Source organism: Strigops habroptila, chromosome 1 (genome assembly GCF_004027225.2).
Source record: "Strigops habroptila isolate Jane chromosome 1, bStrHab1.2.pri, whole genome shotgun sequence".
NCBI classification, from domain to species: Eukaryota; Metazoa; Chordata; class Aves; order Psittaciformes; family Psittacidae; genus Strigops; species Strigops habroptila.
Genome location: NC_044277.2, coordinates 127614028 through 127634631, shown reverse-complemented (window position 1 = coordinate 127634631; position 20604 = coordinate 127614028). Strand labels below are relative to the sequence as shown.

Sequence of the window (20604 nt, the reverse complement as noted above, 5' to 3'; positions counted from 1 at the left end):
TCTGTGCCTTTAAATTAGATGCAAAGACAACTTGTGATGGATTATGTTAGTTATCAGTAGCAGATACCACGGCTGAAGCACTTTAAGGAGCTTGGTAGATAAATAATGTCTCTCCCAAAACTCTTCATATATCTGCAAATAAGAGGCACGAGCTTTCCGCATGAGAAATATTCAAACATAAGGTAATGTCTTCAAACATTAAGTACTAAGTTATGTAAGACCTTTGTAAAGGTGTTTTTGCAGCTAGTGTATAGTATATATCTCCTATATTTAAACCATTTTGTTGCTTTTAATGACTTGTAAGCATGATCTTGAAGGAATAACATTCATTTTTTAATTATATTTTAAGCTGTAAATAAAAGTTATACTATATTTATCATACAATATTTATCAATAGACTTGTGTGCACCCACACACAACCCTGATAAAGGCTTATTCTAGTTTGCATGCAGCTAATATTTAAATAGTTCAAATACCGCTTCTTCAACTTAACTCAAATTTTCTAGTCAGTCATATACTTCACAGGTATACCATACAAAATACTTTTTTTTTTTTTTTTCTTTTTAAATATCTGAAATGCTCAGGACTGATTAAGTTAAACAAGGGGACTGTGGTACATGTAAAGTGAATGATTTTGTGAGGCCTTTTGGCTTTAGTTTAAGAGTACTGAAATATTTCAGATGCTCTTATTCCTGGAAGAAATGCTTGTTAAGAAAACCAGTGTTGTGTGTGTGGAACCCAGCTTTGCAAGGTGCTGAGTACTTTTATTATTTTGGCACTCAGTACTTTGCTGCAGAATTTGGCCTGCGGGCTGTGCAGTTTTGTTTTGGATGAGAATTACTTTGCAAGGTTGTTTCAACTGAGTGAACCAAATGATCCTGAAGGACACAAACTTCAAAAGATGAGGCAAATCTGCAGGGTTGGTACACTTACTGCTACACCATCACAAGAAGTTTCTTCAGGTTGCTTGTGCAGCTCTCATGGCTGGAAATACAACACTCTCCTCAGCAGCTCTTTCCAAAAAGAGTTCTGTAAAGTTTTTAACTTTCTGGCTGAATGTGAAAAAAGCAGGCAAAATACAGACTTTCTAAATTATTTAATTGCATGTTAATATCACAATTCTAATGGTGACTGCTTAGTGTAACACCTCTTTTGTAAGTAAGAGGCATTGTGAATAATAGACTGGCTACAAAGGCTTGAACTGAAAAGACGGAACAGTTTATCCTTCTGTCTTCTGCTTCCATGGTGTTAAAGAACTGGGTCAGAAGAGAAAGGCGGGGAGGGGGAAAGCTCATGCAAAATCTGTTGCTAAGACTTTCAGTTCAGTCTTTCCCTTTCAGCAGAAAAAAGGTAGGGAAAGCTGACAGAAACTGCTAAAACAATATTTCAGCAGAACCCACAGCATCAGGGGAAATAGTAGTGCAAATCATTAACAGCTGAAGGTTAGATTAACACACCATTGATTGTATCCTCTCCTAGGGACTAATTTTCATTTTCTCAACTAGCAGCAATGGTTTGCCACTTCCTTAAAAAATCTGTGGTTGAATCTAAAATGGTGGGCTTCAGTCTATTAGTCAGAATGAAGCTTCAGATGCATCATTGCAAAGAGGTCTTTACATTTAATGAAAAAATTAGGAGCCACAGACCATATTCAACCTCTAAGCATGTTTTTCCATTTCACAGTCTGTATAACAGAAATACTGCATATTTTGAGGGAAAGCAGTATTTATACAGTGTTTCTTACTTCATTGTTGGAGAAAATGCAAATCATATATTGTTGATACTCGTATGCCAAATATTAAAACTGTAGGTGTAATAGGAAAAGTCTAAGTGAACAAGGCAATGTGTTTTGTTTTCAAGCTTATTAGACTCAACAGCATGTAGTGAGTTGAATTGCTTTGTGCATGTATATCATCTCTTGTAAAATAGCCCATACATTTCTTAAATATGATTTTCTCTGCCTTAATTAATGCTCTGCATTCCTCTGCATGTATGAATACTAAATGCTATATGCAGTGAAAAGTAACTTTGGGGAAAAGGAGAAACTTGAATTACTAAGCTTACTCCCAGCATCCTAAATGTTGGTGGTTAAAAAATTTCTGAGAACTTTTATTCTAAATAAATAAATAACTTTTTTCTAACTAACCATTGCCAGGAGACTTGAAATGCTGCTTTAAAAATATTCTCCCAAGAGAAAGTTTATTTTGGGTATAAATATCCACTATACAACTATGTGCATTATTTCATATTGACTCATTTCTTCTTTTAAAGCAGCAGAACATAAATCAAATAAAAAAGTGTTTGGGGGATAACTGAGGTAGGTACATTTTCAAACTAGCTGGGAAAGTCTCCATTCTTTATGGTCATGCTCAATTGCCAATTTTTAGTGTTCAACTCTGCAACAGTCGTACAGTGTGTGAGAGTGTATATATATGTCTTAACAGAGTTTTGTGAGTCAAGTCTGCAGAGAACTTCTGCATTTCTAAAGAGCACTTTCGAATTTGTGTATATTATTTACTTTGGTTTTTCAAACAAAGGAGATTAGGGTTATCTGAAGTGTTGAACATCAGAAAGGGATGAGAAAATACTTTTTGATTAGTCCATGCTATTATCCATCTTAATATATCTGCACATCAGCAATAATTTAATCAATGGAGTACAAATCCTGTTTCTGCTCCTGAGTATTCTGTTTTGTATGTCACCTAGATTTTAAATAGTCTTCTTCCAGAAGTTAGACTGAAGATGCAGTTTCATGTACATTTTAGACCAGCACTGCTGCCAAATGAAGCACCTTTGACTGACTTATGCTTTTGGTTGCTTATTCAAACCTCTGCACCTTCTCTCCCTTTCTGCCAGCATCTGCATTTTTGTTGCCCTGTGGTGAAGTGGCCCAGAATGCAGGTCCTGCACTGCGCCATCGTATTAACCTGCATCAGTTCTTACTGTGGCTGTGCAAAATATTGTGCTAGCATAAGAAATGGTTTGGAGACAAGCAGTCAGAGTTGCAGGACAAGAAATACTCAATTATTTATAGCATTGCAGAGTTATCTGCTTTAACACAAGTAAATTTGCAATCTGAAACCAGAAGTTTTCAACTCTTAATAGTAGCAATTTGCAGAGTTGATTAGAATACACTCAGTTCAGGTTGGTGCAAGCAGTTCACAACCCTGTGGAGTTGGCAGTGTCCTGGCAGAACACAAAATACTTAACTGCATGGATTTATCCATTTAAAGTATGTCCTGGTTTCCTGAATGATCTGCTAGATACTTCACTTACAACTATAGAAAATTATAATCTCATGAATTAGTGATTGCATCTCTTGGAAGAAAATTTGATACATGCGGTTTCTTGTAAATTATATTTTCACTTCAAGACTTAATAGGTAAATTTTTTTTCTCCACATCTGTTTGACTAAGGCTTTAGACAGATGTTTATTTAGAGCATGGTCAGATGTGTTGCTTCTGATCCAGCTGCCCCCTCAGATCTGCCAACATAACTGCACATTTAATTGCTCCCTAACCTGGTCCTGACAAAGTGATCCCGCTAAAAGCAGAAACAAAAGCCCCCAAGAACTATAAAAGAGGTGTTTAAGCTCAGCTGCATTCATTTTGACAGAGCCAGGTCAGGGAGCAGCTATGCATGCAATTATGCTGGCAGGTCTGAGGGCTGGTAACCACCACACTTAGGGCAGTGATGAGCAGATGGGGCCAAACTGGAAAGGTAATCACTTAACCTGGTTAAATGGCAAGTAAAGCTGCCATGCCATGCCCCTAAAACCAAACTAACTTCTGGCTACTGCACTTCTGTCCTTCCTGGGCTTATTTACGTAGTCCTCCCTTTCTCTTGTGTTGGTTCAGGTGCTCATCAGATCCCATGTGGAGTTATTTCAGTTCACTGCAGGAGCAAAAGATGTTTGCTTAAGGAAGAGGGACAGGCAAGTGAGCAGGAATGGGGCAGCCAAGAGCTGTCAGGCTCTAGGCTCAGGTACTGCTTGAACCTGCAGTCATGACCATGCCTGCAGCAGCTAGCTATGGCAGTTTAAGACACTACCTGTCAACAGATGTTTCCAAACCTCATGATTTTAGTAGGTAACAAGCCTGAAAAGACAGAATCTACCACTTCCTCACTCCTCTCTCTCTGAGTAACATTAGGTGGTTACATATTTTATAGAGCACTCTCCTGACTGCACTGTCCCATATACACCGCTAATTGTTCCCACATTTTGCCAAAGGTCACAGCCCTCACAGCTCTCTCAGAAGAACAGGTTTTGAAATAACTCACTAATCTTCTGTAGGTAAAGCAGTCACAGTAGGATAAACAGTTTCAATAAGGGGGTACTGCTGTGCAGCAGAAGCTGGTAGCATTTTCAGCAGGCAAACCTGACTCTGGAAAGGGATTTTCTAAATCATTTCAGTTAAGCTCATGGCAGTGACTGTCTACATGAAGTCTTTTTTTGGTCTAATTAGTTTGGAGGTTTTTTTGATCTGGTTTGTCAGGGATGAACTAAATCAGTAAAAGTTAAGATAATTAATCCACACTAGAGTTACTGTCTTCTCACTGCATCAGTTTAACACAGTTTTATAAATTTGGTGTAAATCATGCTGTGTCCTCAGGCAAGTCTGAATCCAGCTATGCCCGGTAAAATAGCTAGTGCTTCCTGCCTGCTGTCAGGTGCTCACCACAACCCCCCAATCCCCAGTTACCGTCTCCAATTCCCTCAGTGGTGAGTCCTTCCCAAGCATATCAGCACCATTGCCTTCAGTGGTTTAAACTGCAGAATTTTGTTAACCTGGTTCATTTTGTTTGAAGCAGGCTGAAGAGCACACATATGGACAGAGCTTCTGGCAGAGAACAGGAGTGATGGTGAGCAGCCTGGCTTGCATGGAGTGCTGCTTTTTGGTAGTGACTAAGGAAAGTTCTGAGCCAGAGTTTAAAACTCTGGAGTTTCTAATGAAATGACATACAAGCTACTAAATATTAAGAGGAAGGATTCGGAAGAGAGAATTGGGATGTTCTCAATCTAATTGACTGAAGCAACTGGTAGTCCCTACCTACCATAGTGTTCTAGAGGTTGCTGTATTTCACACACGCTGGTCAGGGAGCCAATTACTCTTTTAGGTTGTAACCTCTTACACAGACACAGCTGTTTGCAGAATGTGTATTTGTCTACATCCTTAGTATTGCATCGTTGCCTTTTTCTATACAGTGGAGCTAGTAAATGGCTCAGTGATTGCCCGTTCCTGAATTTCAGAGCCAAGCTTTGCACCTGCCATGTCTTTAGAAACAAAGACAAGCTGCCAGTGTTTGTTCTCAAATATGCTTATGCTCTTCTGTGAAAGTTCAGGCTGTGAACTGAGTTCACCCTTATTGGAAACATGTTATTAATTAAGTTCAGTAGTCTCTGTAGCTCACAATATACCTATTTCTCAAATTCATTGTATAGATTTTTATTCTACGTTTCTGTATCTTTCTGTAAGATAAATTGTGTCAGTTTGCATGAATTTTGAAAAAATTCAGAGGAACTGCTTCTGTGTAGAGTATACTTCTGAATGAAGCAGTTTTCTGCTAAAAGATGCATTAAGCTTAAATCAGGATTCCACTAGATGGAGCACAGGGGTAGCATTTTTAGAGCTGCCAAACCAGTTTCCTGGGTCAACACCTGGAAGTTATGGAAATTGGGGAAAAATGTCTCCTAATGATTCTGTATATCAGTGGTACAGATCTGAAAAGAATATACTTTAATTACTGTGTATATCGTGGACAAAAACATACTATCATTTTAGAAGTTCAGAAGTATGACCAAAGCAGTTCCATAGAAATTCTCATGTAAATATTTTTCCTCATTTAATCACTTGATGTGCTATGATGTCTCACTGAAATTATTTTACTATATTTTTGTAGACCATAGGAACAGTTATCTACTACCAATTCCTTTGTTCTAGATAAATTCAGAAGAGCTAATCTGAGCTGAATAAAATACCCTTTTCTCTTTCCTCATGACTTCTGTTTGTATGTGACCTTTGAGAATATTATAAGCTTGTTCCTAATCAAACTGTAATGCAAATTTGCTGACTTCAGTGGAACAATCAAGTAGGAGAGATCAAAATCAGATCATCTATTAGAAAAAAGTACTAGGTAAGCATTTGTATTACACTTACATGGTGCTATTTCTGCAAATATTGAAAACTCAGGTCCATTGCCTCGCAGAAGACGACGTTCTAGAATCTCCCAGTATTGCATGTCCTGAAGCTACTGGAACAGAATTTACTGCCCAGTGTGCTGTGCAGGTAGGTAGGTATAAGTAGGTCTAAAGAAATATAACTTCCATCCTCATAAAGGAAGAAGAGTAAGCTACAGTGCCAGCACCTCAGATGTACTGGGGTTTTTAAACCAGGATTTGTAATCCTTTAAAGATCACATGTAATTAAATTTACCAGATGACCTTGAAAAACCTTAGGGCAAAATATGTTGCTACTATGGAATATATCACTAAAGGCAGTGGAACTTGTCGTGAAAATATTTAAGTTGTGCTTGATTTTTAATTGATTGCTTGTTTATGTATGAAAGAGCAAAGACAAACAACAAGTGACTTCAATTATGTAGACAGGCCTTGGACTTAATAATAAAAAAGCACAACACTGACTTTTATTCTTTTCCTTCCAAAACCTGTTGTTTCATGTTTTATTCCACCCACTACTGTAAATTTATATTAGTGTCTTAAATTAGAGGATAAAAAGTTAAGTGCAACGGGAATAGGTTTAGTAAAGAAAAGGTCAGCTCTGTCAGACAAAATATTATTCAATACTGGGTACAGTACAGCCAGTAGGGATACCAAAGTCACCTCCATTTTACTTCATTTTGTATTGGATAGGTTTTTTTTTTCCTCCTTGAGGACAACTGGGGATTTGCATTATTTAGGCTAAAATGCTAGAGAAGAAAGCCATACTGAGGAAGAGGAGAGGCTTTGATTCAGCTTTTGTGTCTGGTGGGAACATTTTCTCAAAATGTAGGTGCTATTTCCTGTAATCAAGGGCTTTCCAGAGCCTGATAATTATTTCCCAGCTGTATCATTTTGTTGAATTATTTTTTAGCCTTAGGTTATTTCATGACTGGTTTTGCATATTAAGAATGGGAGAGGATCATATTCATCTTGATGATAGAAAACAGGGAATAAAACTCCCACAGCTCCCTTTCCCTTTCCCTCCACCTTGTGGAAAGTTTGGCTTTGTGCTAAAGCGTGAAAAAAGCCTTGGCTGCAGTATGTCAGGCATATTTCAGCTCGATTTGTGTCAACCTTAATAAGTCAGCTGACAAGGTAATAAATTGGGTGTCTGTTCAAGACCTGGCACCTGTACAGGAAATAAAAGGGATTTCAGTTGCAGGAGGTTTGCTTTGTTTTGCAAATGGACCTTTTCTCAGGCTCCTCTACCTCCTCCCCCCTTGTCCTCTTTACTGAAATCATGTTATCAAAATGTTTATTTCAATTGTGACTGAAGCCAGTTTTTCATATGGAAAAGAAAGCTCTATGAGTATCCTTGGAAATGGAAATCCTTATGCTTTCCACTCTGAAACAAAGGCTTACAGAACATTTAATTATTCATGTATCCTGCTGCTACATATATGGTCTGAATAATTTCAAATTGTTGAGGAGAAACTGCCTTTGTTCAACATTCTGGAACTTTACATTCACGTAGTTTAAATCAGCCTGGGAAAACTGAATTTATTTAACCCAGGGACACTGTATTAGTAATATCTCACTATTTTTAATGATAATATAACCTTGTGACCAGGGTGTCTTAACATGTTTCCCTCTGTGTCTGACCTCCAAGGATGCAAGTCCTTTAGAGCCCTTGAGAGCTGAGCTTTTGTGGGTCCAGCTGTGGACTTGTGTTTTTAGCTCAGGGCCCCCAGGTCGGTTCCCAGTCTGATGCAAGGTGGTGACTGCAATAGTGGTGAGAGCTGAGGCAGTTTCCTTTGGGTCTGCACTTTTGATACACGGATTTTTGTCCATGCTTGAAAGAGAGACAACAGCTACTGTCTCTGACCCTTTTCCCTTCTGATGACTGTCCTGGGCACTATGGAGGAGGGTTCCTAAAACTTTAGGTTTAGGCTCTAAGGCTGATCTGTGAGTTGGAGGAAGCAAAACAGGACCTTGTATTCTTTGAAATGGGCAGTTGACTTTTCTTCCAATTGAATTTCCTCCACCTTTTCCCTCCTTCGTTATCCCATGGGGATCTACCATAAGTAGATCTTCATTTCCACATGGAGAGTTCATCTCCCAGAATTTCCTTCTTGGACTTTTTTAATTAGAGGAAGTGATAAGCAGACCCAGTGGAGGAGAAGGGGGGAAATGGTTTATTAAAACAAATATTATCACCTCTGAGAAAAGCATGTATGAACTTTAAAAACAAGGAGATGAGAACTGTCTCTCAGAGTCAAAACAGTTGCCTAAGTGCGTATTTTGCACATAATAAGAAAATTTTCAGCAGAAATGTTCAAAATCCAAGAAGATAAATCTGTGCAATGTATATAAGGTTTTCATACACTCTGTCTGTTGTAGGATTTATTACTCCTTGTGCAGAGGATTGAACTAGATGACAAGAGTCTTACCTATCTGCTTCTGTCATGTTTATTTTTAAAACCAAACATTTAAATGAGGAAAAAGTTTTCTTAAGTTCTCTTCAGCATTTTCAAGAAGTGAAAATGGAACTTGAGGGAGAAAAAAAGGGGCAATGTGAACGTTTAAAACTCCAAGTGAACGTTCAGAATTGTAACTGAATGCAAACTCTGGAGTTTCCTATCTATCACACTGTAAATTTAAAAAAAAATATTTAGCTAAGCAACTCTTCTTTCTCCAGCATTGCATACTGATATGATGGATTACTCTAAATGAATTACAGTAATCAGCTAGTGTTATGTGCTGTAGAGTTGTGATTCAAGAGTGAGGGAAAGAATGTACAGCAAATTACATATATAAAAAGTGTGTTGCAGGGTTAGCTCAAGTTTTACACCTTGGCCTCAGCCTCTGGAAAAGAAAAAAAAAAAGGGACTCACGGGTGAAATACTGAAAGCTGATCAAAAATGGAGGAAATGTACCAATTCACATATCTTTGGATGTACTGCAAAGGCATTATAAGTTAATAAAAGCAAAAGAATAAAGTAAGAAAACAGTACCTAATAATAACTGATACTCTGTGTTGCAAGAGGTGTTTTAAATTTCCTGGTCATTGAAAAGATGTTAAGAAATGCCCATTTCTTTGTGTTTGAATAATATCAGCTCCCTTCTGACCTGTTGTGAAAGGGATTGAGAATTTATACTGAACTTTACAGATGCCTCATGAGATGAATTGCAAAAATCTGGTTGGACATATATAATCTTCTTTAAAAATATTTATAGAACACAGCTCTTATGAAAATTAAACATGTTCCAGGTGTGTATGTGCATAGCTAAGTTGTTTTTGAAGTGGTAGATACACCTGTCTTTGCTAGTCAAGAGAAATTCTTCATCTGCCAGCTGCTGAAATGAAACTCTGTGGGTTTTGTTGTGTTTTGTTTTTGTCCAAGAGAAAAACTGAGATGATTGTAGTAAAGGTAGGAATAAGTTGCAGGTAAGATGTGGTAGCTGGCTGTGGAAAAGCTATTAGTTCTCTTCTCCCCTCCAAGCAACAACTCCATGCAACGCTTCCGCTCCTTGGGATAAAATGGTGGATGTGACACTGTTCAGCTCGCAGCCTAGTATTGGGAGCTTGGGATTTTCAGCTGACTTTGTTCCTCATTAGTAGAGAAGCTAACAGCACAGAAGCTCAAGATGTTTCCTTCTAGCCTTGTTCAAAACATCGTTATGGGGAGAGGTGCTAGTGCCAAAAGCTCTGAATGGATATCTCTGCAAAAATATGAAGGCAACTGCAAAATTCAGTCATAGCATGGGGGATGGTTTGCAAGATGCAAGAGCCATGTTTGCTGAGGTTCCCTTGTGTTTCAGTGCAGCTACCCAAAAGGGCAGGACATGGCCAGGCTGTTTTCAGGGATGTTTTCCAGATGTGTGAAACAAAGCTTTAGAGGAGAAGGAACATAGTATGTTCCTTTTTAGTTTTGCAGATTCAAGTGTTTTGGGGGCTATGCTGTAAACTATGTAAAAATAATCTAGCTGAAAAAAAAGGGAAAAGAAAAAAAAGCAGGGTTTGAGAAGAAGGACCATTGGGAAGTGGCACTGAGGCAAGAATAAGCAGACATGGACAGAATAATGCATGGAGACTTTTTTAGCTGATTTCAATGTAAGGTGAAGTTCCAGGTGAGACTAAAGTGAGAGAGAGATGTAGGTCTGTCATAAACTTTTAGCTGAGGTTTTGCAAGGCTGTGACATCTATGTGCAGTTTGTTACCACCTCTATTCAAGTACTGTCTTGCAGGTATGTCATTTGCAATTTCCATTTGAAGTTCCCTGAATTTGAATATATCAGTCTTCCTTCAACCATGAATGTTATTTATAGATTTCTAAAACCTTGCACAACTTTGCAGAAAGGTAGCGTTCTGCTGATAATTTCTACCTCCTTCCCCCCTCCCCCCAAAAAAATACCAGCAGCAAAACATGAGAACTAGATTAGTTTTTCCTCTGTGTAGATGATGGGGTTAATGATAATTGCATTTCTGATTCTTAGACCCTAAACTGAGGTGCATTTGATCCATAAAAAGGGATATGTGTGATTTTCCAACAATTATTATCATTTCCCTACTTTTTTTCTGCTTGCTGCTTTTGAGAAGCTGCCCAGTTGAGTTCACCACAGTCCCACAAACATTTTCAGCAGCACAGCAAAGGAGGGTAGAAGGAGGAGGTGTGAAGAAACAACTGATGCAAATCCTGCTGTGGATTACTCTCTTCTACAAAAATGCCAGTCTAAATATACATCAGTCTGCATTTCACAGCGACCTAAGCCAGTTGTCACCTGGGCCATCCCAGTGCCCACTCATATCTCTCATGCTGGGGTTACTGCTTCCTGATCTGACCAAAAACTCACCCAACAAAACCAAAGCGATTTGTAAACAGCTCAGCCTGCAAATCAGTGAAAGAAGGTGGGAGGTGGTGGGGCACTGAGGGGAAGGTGTGACAGTGATAACCCAAATTTTTATTAGCCTAAACAGCTGTGGAGAGTTAAGACTGGATCTGGCCTGCCCATCCCGGAACTACCTTCTTTCTCCTCCTCCTGGTCTCAGCACTGACTTGCGTTAGGTCAATTGCAGATGCTCACTCCCTTCAGTCCAGGAACTCGACACCAATAAAGGTGCTGTCTGGTGGCTTTCCTGCCTTTGCAAATTTGTGATTTTTTGATTTTTCTCCCCCTTTTCTGGCAGTCCTGACATTTTTCTCTACCGGTTGCCCTTTCCTTTTCAAATGCACTGGGCTTTGTCTCCTCCTCCTTCATTTATCCTCTTTTAAAGTCAAGTGAAGTAATATGCTGAGCAGATATCTCACTGCTCCCTAAAATTATGTCACCTTCCATGCCCTTTCTTACAATGGAGATAGTCAAGGTATTTTAATGTCATACATTAGTGTTTAAACATAATTGCTGCTATGCTTCGGTCACTTCTGACTTGTGAGTTAGCAAGGATGGGTTTCTTCTAGATTTAGGAAAACAGGAATATCATAACACCTGCAGCACATGGGAGTGCTTCAGCCTTCCCATGAAGACTGAGCATGCCTCATGCCACAATATGGGCAGTGAGTGGGTGAGGGTTGGTTTTAAAAACCTTGTAAACCTCAAGCAAAGGTTCCACTGAAGTTAGTAGTATTACTTGACGGGGGTTGAAGAACTTGGAGACTAGTTTATGACTCCCATCTGATAAATGGTAAATACATATAAAAAGGTTCTGTAAGTAAGGTTGACAAAATTATCGATAAAATTTTTTGGATCTCGGTTTCAGTGTTTTATTCAGAAGCGTTGAGTTAATTAGTTATATCTACGTATGGAATAACTACAGACTCTTTGAACTGCCCTGGGACTCACCATGGACGTGGTATTTGACACTCCTGGGAGTGGACTTTCCATACTACTGGTTTCATCGCATAAGCCATGGTAAGACTTGCTGAGTTTTTAGTGTATTAAAATAAAAATATATTAATTATTAATAAAATGAGGTAATTGTTTATGTTTCTGTGCTTAATCTGCTCTAAGCATATATAGCTGCTCTTCTTTCCAAGGACTAACAAGGACTCACTTTTGCTTTGAGCACAGAAAACGGTTTATGCATCATCCTCTGTATAATAAACATGATTTTGTGAAGAGTGAAGTATCATAGGAAAAAATAGAAAGTACATAAAAAATTTAGGGTTAATATCCTTATATTCCTGTATGAAAAATACAGCACATACAGATAACTATTTTAGAACCTTGTGGATGAGCAAAATGGAAAGCAGTAAAAAGCAAGGTGGCCAAAATAATGGCAGAGAGCTGGCTAACTTCATCTGTTTCTGTGTGGTTTTAAAAATCTTTCTAAACATTCAATCATTGTTTAATTGCTAAACGAATAAAAATATTTCTCTACTTCATGTATATGTAGACATAGATCTACGTGTATGAATAAGGTGGTTTAGAAATCTGTCTGCAATTAACACTTGACTACATAAATGCAAGCCTTGTCTTGGTTTCTTTAGAAGTTCATTTTTAACTTGCTTTTATAGTGAAAGAGAAAAAGCACAGTTTAGAAAAGATTTAGCTTTAATTTATTGTAACAATGGAGCCCATGGAGCATCATGCCACTCATTTCTGTACATATATATTGTGAAGATGTAATGATATTGATTCCTGTGTGTCTGTCTTGTTATATAATTCTGTTCTATAGCGACATTTTTGTTTTAGCCTTTTATATCCTATCTGAAAATGCAGTAACGCTGTCAGTCCTTATTTGAGGCCTGATCTAAAGTCCATAGCAATGAAAGAATCTTCTTGTTGTTTAAGAGACTTTAGACGGGGCTTCTCAAGGCAGAGCGCCCACAACATGCAAAAGCTGTGGAATCTAGTGACCATATTTTATGTAATGCGCTTTCAGAAAGGGGAAAAGTTTTGGTGCCAATAAGTCAGCGGAATATATGGAAGTAGGTAGGAAAAGAGCGTGATCTGCTGCGGGGAGTGGGAGGGAGGAAGGGTCCCTCCCAGGTGGGGATGGCAGGCAGGCGTGAGAACAATGCAGGGTGGGTGCAGGGGGACAACAATGGTGGGGGACGGGGTGGGAGATGAGGAAGCAGGGGGAGCTGGAACAATGCGGCGGGGGGGACATCGCGGCCGGGAGCTGGGAGCCCAGCGTGGGTGTACGCAAGACTGGGAATATGCTTCGCAAACAATGACATTAACAGTGCTGGCAGGGCTACAGCCTCAGGCTGAGAACTGGACCAGAGCGGGGGACTATTCCTGCATTTTAAAATATAAATAGTTGCCTTCAAGTGTTAGAAAATCACTAGCCTGGCTGTGCTTTCACTGGAGTCAGTGGTAAAATTCCCACTGAGAGAAGGGAGCAGGGTCAGCTCCATGTTCTCTAAAGCAATTGCACATATTTCTATTCCTGCAGCAACTTTGCCTTTACTCTCATCTGTTTTTCTGTATTTTGGGGGGTTGCACACTTTGAAATGAATCTCGCTGACAGTTTTAGAATTAAAAGCCAAACCGATTCTCTCTATAGGTAATGGAGTTGAGGAAAGTGCATAAGAAAATGCTGCCTTTGTCTTAAGAAAGTCAGCGCTGACATATTCTAGAAATGATAATTTACTCTTCTTCAGGTTGCAGAAGTATTGTTTGCTGTTAGGCCTGTGGTACTCAGCAGGGAACTGATGCAACATTATAGGAAATCACTCTAAATGGAAATTTTAGCTTAACCGACACTTTTCTCTGGTCAAGCAATGATGAAGTCTGTAGCACGGCAGCACAGCTGCGAAAGTCGGCTGCTTTGGAAGTTGCTAAGGAAATTTAAGTGTAGGAGATGGCTTTAAAAAGTAAAATGTAAACTCCTGAAAAAATACCTTTGCACTTTGAGAGGCCAGGGCACTGGAACAGTCTCTAGAATAAGCAGACAAAACACAGCCTTGCGCTAGAAAGTGGCAGGGCCGGATGATTCAGGTTTGGATCCTAGAGCAAAGTTGACCATTAATAGCACATGTATATCCCAGGAAGTTCAAGCTGTGTAGGCTTATGTGTGGGGATGTAAATAATAGCACTAATTGTTTCAAACTGGAAAACTAAAATTAAGATACGTTTTAAAGTTGTTTCTTAACAGTTGATATAATTTTGATACGAAGAATCATCATAATCATGTAGCTTTTCACGTCTCCAAACAATAATTTGTTAACTCAAACTCCTGGCTTTGTAGTACCTTATTTCATGTTGTCCATGCAATAATTGGAGTGTCCGTTCTGGTATTTGAATAAGTAGTCTGAATCATTGCAGTTTTTAAGTTTCTTCTGTAGCAGAAACTCTACAATACAATATCAAGTTTTTACCCAGCACTTGGGAAGCTATTTTTTCCTCTTCACTATATGTGTGTAATAGCTATTATCATAAACTGAAGTTATACAGCAACAAGAGGAAGTATTTTTAGGTGTGATCTCATTTTGCAAAGGATAGAGTTATTCTAAGTATGTGCTTGTATTTTCCATTGTTTGCAGTAGCCACTAAAAAGTTAGAAAATAAAAAGTTTCACCACTTATTCCAGCGTTCTTCTGGGCCTGATCCAAAAGCCATGGCAGTCAATGGGAGTACTTAGCCACTGCTTTTTCTCCTGGCATTTTAATGAATTTATAAATCAATGTAACTTGTCCTTTTGTTTCAGTAAAAACACCCGTTACAGCTGTACTACCAAGAAAAGTAGCCTGTAAAATCACAGGGTTTATTTTAATTTTTTTTTCTTTTTTTCAGGGAACGATATGTATGGGTTTGAGGGATTTTTTACCAGATAGTTTAATCTAACATATATACGGATTACTCCTCAAGTTTCCTCTCCAGGTGCAGAGTCCTTGCAGAGTTCCTCCCGCTAGAAAGGGGGATTTGGTGGTCCCAGAGCAGTGCGGAGCCCCAGCCCTTGCGCAGCACACCCCTCCCTGCACTCTGGCCTTGCGGATACTCCTGTTGCAGACATATGACAACGGCAGTAAGGAATTTGGAGGCTCTGTAAACTAATTTATTCAGCAGCCACACCTTTTAATCAGGGGAGGAAATCTAGAGACTTCCAGACCCATGCAAAAACAAGAGATGTGCACTTGTGTGGAGCCCAGGTCCTGGCTGTGGGGCAATGAGGGGGTTCATGGCTGGCTCAGGTATGAGGGGCTCTGCCTGGCCCGGGGGCACCTGTGGTCTGAGCAGGGTCCTTGGCAGCGGCTTCGCTCTCAACCTGTGCCCCAGTGGGGGATAGTGGGGAACTCTAAACCTCCGTCCCTCTCTGTAAGGGAGTAGTTTTTAATCCACACTTCCTGGGGGATTGCATCCTCCAGAGCAGTGAGGTTTTCTGTCAGCCAGGGGACCCTCCTCTCTTTCAAGCCCTGGAAGAAGCTGTCCAAGTCTGGCAGCCAGGAGATTTAGAGAGCCTGTCTCTTTTTGACGGCAGCTTCCAACACCTCTTTTGTTCTCCTTTACTGCTGGGGAATTTCCATTGCTTCAGTGTCCCTCCCCTCGGACAACCTGGGAGAAGTGAGTTTCCTTCGACAGGGCCAACCTCCGCAGCAGCTGCATTGTTCTGCCAGGGCCACAGTGGCCTGTGTCAGCCACTTGCCCCCATTGTCCGCTGGTGGCTTCCAGCGCCCTGTGGGATACGTGACACGGTCCCTGTCAGCAAAAGGCCGAGCCAATATGAGCTGATGGTTTAAGTTATGTGCAGAGGTTGTAAAACAGACCTCAGCTGATAAGTATATCCTCGGCAGATTCCCCAGCCGTAACATAAAATTTCGAGTTAATGGCGTTTCTCTTAATAATTCTGAGTTTATTTATGGTGGATGAGAAATAAACCGCCTACTACACCAGGTGTATTCTGGAGCAATAGACTCTAAGCTTCTCAGATTCTCCCACCCCACAGGACTGACCTTTTGTCCAAGGCCAGCTTCTGAAGGGTCATAGGACAAAGAAGAAACCTTGAAAACTCACTTCAGCTTTGTCCCTTAAAAGGCCATGCCTCAGATCTGTGGCAAAATGTCTCAACTGAGGATGTTGAGGGGGTTTTCTTTCTATAGTTTCCAAGAATTGGAAGCTTTGTGAACTTTTCTTCCCCTATTTTGTAGATTTAAAGAATAAAAAAGAAAAAAAGAATTTTTCTCTTAGCCATGACTTATATTGCTTCTCCCTTTTCTCCCAGTAAACATCTTTTGTTACAGTTTCATAGAACAATATCTTCAGCAGCAGAGCTGAATTCCAAAATTTCTGGCTTCTCTTTGCCTACACCATGCTGCAGTTTACCACCCACTCAGTTCTGAAAAAAAACCTCCTGCAGAAAGACTGTGTGCATAAGATCACTGAAATAGTCCATGTTAAAAAACAGGATTGTGCTGGGTTTCTTTCTTAAACAATTCAACTCAGTTCAGTAGTCATGGTGTCAACTCAGCCATGGGCTAAACATAAGCAACATAATCCAAACTTGCTAGTACAGAATCTATGGGATAGCTGTGGAGACTTCTGAGGGAGCAGAGAGGATTTTCTGGGTCAGCAGTGCACAGGCAGGTAACTCATTCGGCAACCTGAGTGGATAAATTGGGGCAGGTAATGTATCAAGATTCATGCCATTAAAATGACTGGAATGTGTAACAGTAAAACCCAGTCCTGTTCTTTTTGCTAATTATATACATTGTCTGCACTAATGCTCCTAATATGTTATCACTTTGGATACCATTGCAATGCTGTATTCACTGTCGAATGAGGAGATGAGTTGAACTTGCAAGCTTGTTAAAGGAAAAGACAGCAGGACTCCAAGCCTCTTCACCATCTACATGTACATCTCATTTTTGGAGGGTGTATTGGAATCATATGATTGTGCTATCTTTATTTCTCTGACCCATTCCTGCCTTTGAAGTGCTCCTTTCATCTGCATTTTATAATGTACTTGTCTGAAGTCAGTATATTAGAATGTAGAAGTAAATTTTATATTAAGAATTGATAGTATATTGAAATAATTTTGGATTTAAAGGATTTCAGATTCATGGGAAATTCATTATAATAAAATGCTGTCTGACTTTAGTTATTAGGAACATGGTCAGAGATGCAAGGTTTTCTTTTCAGGAAAATCTATATTCTCCTAGAAATACAATAAATGACAATGTTCTTTTACATGCCAAAGGATCCATCTGGAGGGCAGGGGGAAAGGATTGAGGGGTGATGGCTTTTTAGGCTTGTCCTTGCATGTGGGAAGATGCCACTGTTTACCTGACTAGAAATTCGGTACCATATTGATTACCCAGCATGAAACAAATTTAATTCCACCCCAGTGAAAGATAGAAAACTTTGGAAGCTGTCAAGTGACTGAATGAGGCTCTGTTCTTTTTCCTGTCACAGCTTGTGTTGATTGCAGAGGGAATTGATACCCAGTGATTAAGAGAAAAATATTCTCTTCTTGTGAATTTTAGAGAAAACATTTTTGCCATTCTGTCAGTTGTTTTTTCTTGCTTTTTAAACAGACTTGGGGAGAGCAGGATATTAAAATGCTGACGCTGCTTGCCTCACAAAAATAGCAAAAGCAATAGCTGGTTGTCATATTTTCTGTTCTATCTTCTGATTGATTGTAGTGTAATACCTGCAGACAGCATAACATGAATTGAAAATAGAGAGTTCATGTGATTATGATTCATTCCCTGCCTTCCAAGTCCACTGTAAATAAATGACATCGTTTGTTATTTCTATACACTTGTCTTTATAACTGTATCTTTTACCTTTCCTTAGTTTTCAGATATGAGGTGCTCCTTTACCATGTGTAACTTAATTTTCTGAGTCAACACTAAATTTGTAGAAGACCACAGTCAATCTTAGCAAACCAAATTCTTGCTATTCCTTCTGGCATTTAATGTATATTTTGGTTGAGAGAGTTCACCTGAAGTCTACCTCAGCTTCAGTAAGGCTTCCTGACATGGAGTGGTCTAGGGTCCCATAAAATTATAGGAGCCTGCTTGTATTGTTTTCAGGTTGTTATTGTTCATAATAGGTTCCTGTTGTTTGAAAGACTGTTTTCTTGTATACTGGCAAGAATAATGTCTTGATATGAAGTGAGGTTGACTCATTTAGTCTGGTAAATTTATTGTGGCACATGCAGATATCACAAGCCCCTTCCTGCTTTACTTTAGAAGCCGAAAGATAAGTGACTTTCCGAAAAATCTCAGTAACCTGAAGGGCTCAGAAGATCAAAATAAAAGGATATCCACTACAGAGTTTTTACTTAATTTCTGCATATCCGAAAGGCATGTATGGGTGAATAGATTTTTTGAAATATGTGAAATGACAGAGGTTATTAAGAGTAATGGAAATAAATCGCCAACAGATTGGATGGAAGACAACGTGATTGGCTGTGGATTTTTTGGCTCTTTGGAGCTGCTATAGGATGTGTTCTGGAGTGGGAATATGATGTAGTGAAGGGTAGGGCATGGCTCATTGCTGTAGGTGGGAAATGAGACTCCATAGCCTGGGTTCAGTACCTAGTCCAAGGAGACATAAGTGGCTTATCTTTGGATGATGGAAGGGTATCGGGAGAAAAGTAGCTATACACTTGCCATAGTTCTTTCAGGTTTTTCTGTAAATATTTGGTAATTGTTTTTCTTTGCCACAAGATACTGGGAGAGATGGATCTCTGTGGTTGTTATGAATTAGGCCTTGATAGGAGTATAAAAGCAATCTTTTTAATTTTACTTTTTTTATGATGCCAGAGACAATGTATCTTTTAAATATCATGAAATATGTGTTCATGAAAGCATGAGCTGACACTGTTATGACACAGTTCTTATGCCAAATATTCAGGTGGTAATTCCATCTCCTCTCAGCACTGTTTATCTTTTCTCAAGCTTCCACCATGAAGAGATCTGGCATGCTCCCCAGTACAAAATGAAAAAGAAACCATATTCCTCCATTTTCCTCGTTAGTCATCTTTTCTTATGGTTGGGAATGGGGCCAGCACAAGGTTAAGACTGCTCTTAAGTATCACTCAAATCCTGCTTTGTGGATTTACATAATACATTGGTGTTCTCGAGGCTCTTTATATAGACATGCATTAGCTAGAGGTACCTATGGGTGTCTGGAAGGTAGAATCTCATCTTTTTCCTGACTGCAGTGCCTAGGTTGTTCCTGAGTGCACAGACTGGGGAAAAAAGCTTTGGATCTGCTTGCACAAAAGCAAGTTTGTAACACACTTTTACAGTAAAACATTAGAAAATGTAAAATAAATATCCTTAAATATTCAAAGCCGAGGGGAAAAATCTGTTGTTTTTCATCTAAATTTTTCTTTAAGTGGTAAAACCTAAACTTTCTGAAGCTTGAAGCGAATTCCAAAAGTCATTTGTGAAATGATTGTCTTCTGAGATCCCCAGGAAATGTGCACAGTGTGTGTATTAAACAGGTGGTTGTCATGAAGGAACTGATACATCACACACGTGGCTGTTCTGATTACGGTCATGCTTCTGACTATTAAACTGATCTGATAGAAGTGTCGTTGCACATGAACAACTTAAAACAGTGTCTTATGGGGTGAAGTGGGAGAAAACATTTTACTTTAAATTAGCATGAGTTGATCATTCGGAAGGTCAGCTGTCTTCACACATTCTTATCCTTGGCTAGTGCTGCCATCTAGTCTGCACATGTGAGTTTTAAACAGGGGAAAAAAATAATCCTTTTTTAGTCTGAGTGGAAATGTGAGTATGAAGGCATCTAACTCGCTGTGCAGAGAAACAGTTCATTTGACATACTTTTCCAAGTGTGCTGCTGAAAACCAATGAAATGGTGCATAACACGTGTACTTCTTAAGTTGTTATAGAACATAAAGTAAAACGTGAATTATCAAAGTTTTAAAGTGAACCTTTTTGTAGTTAGTGAGTGTTGGAGAGGAGAAACTAGTTCTTCTGCAATAGTTTGAAGGTTTTATTTTTATGGGGTTTTACCTGAAAAAAAGGTTTGAAATAGTTTTATTATGCACTATTTGACCTTCTAATGATACAGAACCGCTTTCAATCAGGTGACTTCATACGCAGAAGAGAGAGAATCTGTGCGTTTGGAAGTTCAACTACTCTACTTGTTCAGGGAAAACAGTCCAACTATGTCTGTCTTCTCTTCCTTTTTTGTTTTTGTCTTAAACTTCTAATATGTATCTTATGCTAGAAACTTCCATTTAGAGTAAGTGAAAATCAACCTAAGAATATATATTCTTATTTCCCTTGACCTAATTTTAAGCCATGTTACTTCCACTAAAGGCTGCTTGCAAGAGAGAAACGTAAAAATGCGCAGTAATATCTATTTCCTGAAGAAGTTGCACACAACTCATTTTATCGAGGCTCATTTTAAACACATTTCTTTCCTAAATCGATTGCAATGGTTTTGGAGATGCTAGCTCTCTATTTCTGATACAGCACTTTTTGCACACTGTCTTGCTAGAGGGCTGTATCTTGGGC

General features: G+C 39.2%; 1 protein-coding gene across 1 annotated transcript in view; it reads left to right on the top strand.

Moving 5' to 3' along the window:
* AGMO (alkylglycerol monooxygenase) overlaps positions 1-20604 on the top strand; it is a 137752-nt gene that overhangs the window by 7677 nt on the left and 109471 nt on the right. The window contains 1 exon segment of the mRNA XM_030503963.1: positions 11919-12070. Coding sequence (XP_030359823.1) covers positions 11919-12070 — 152 coding nt within the window.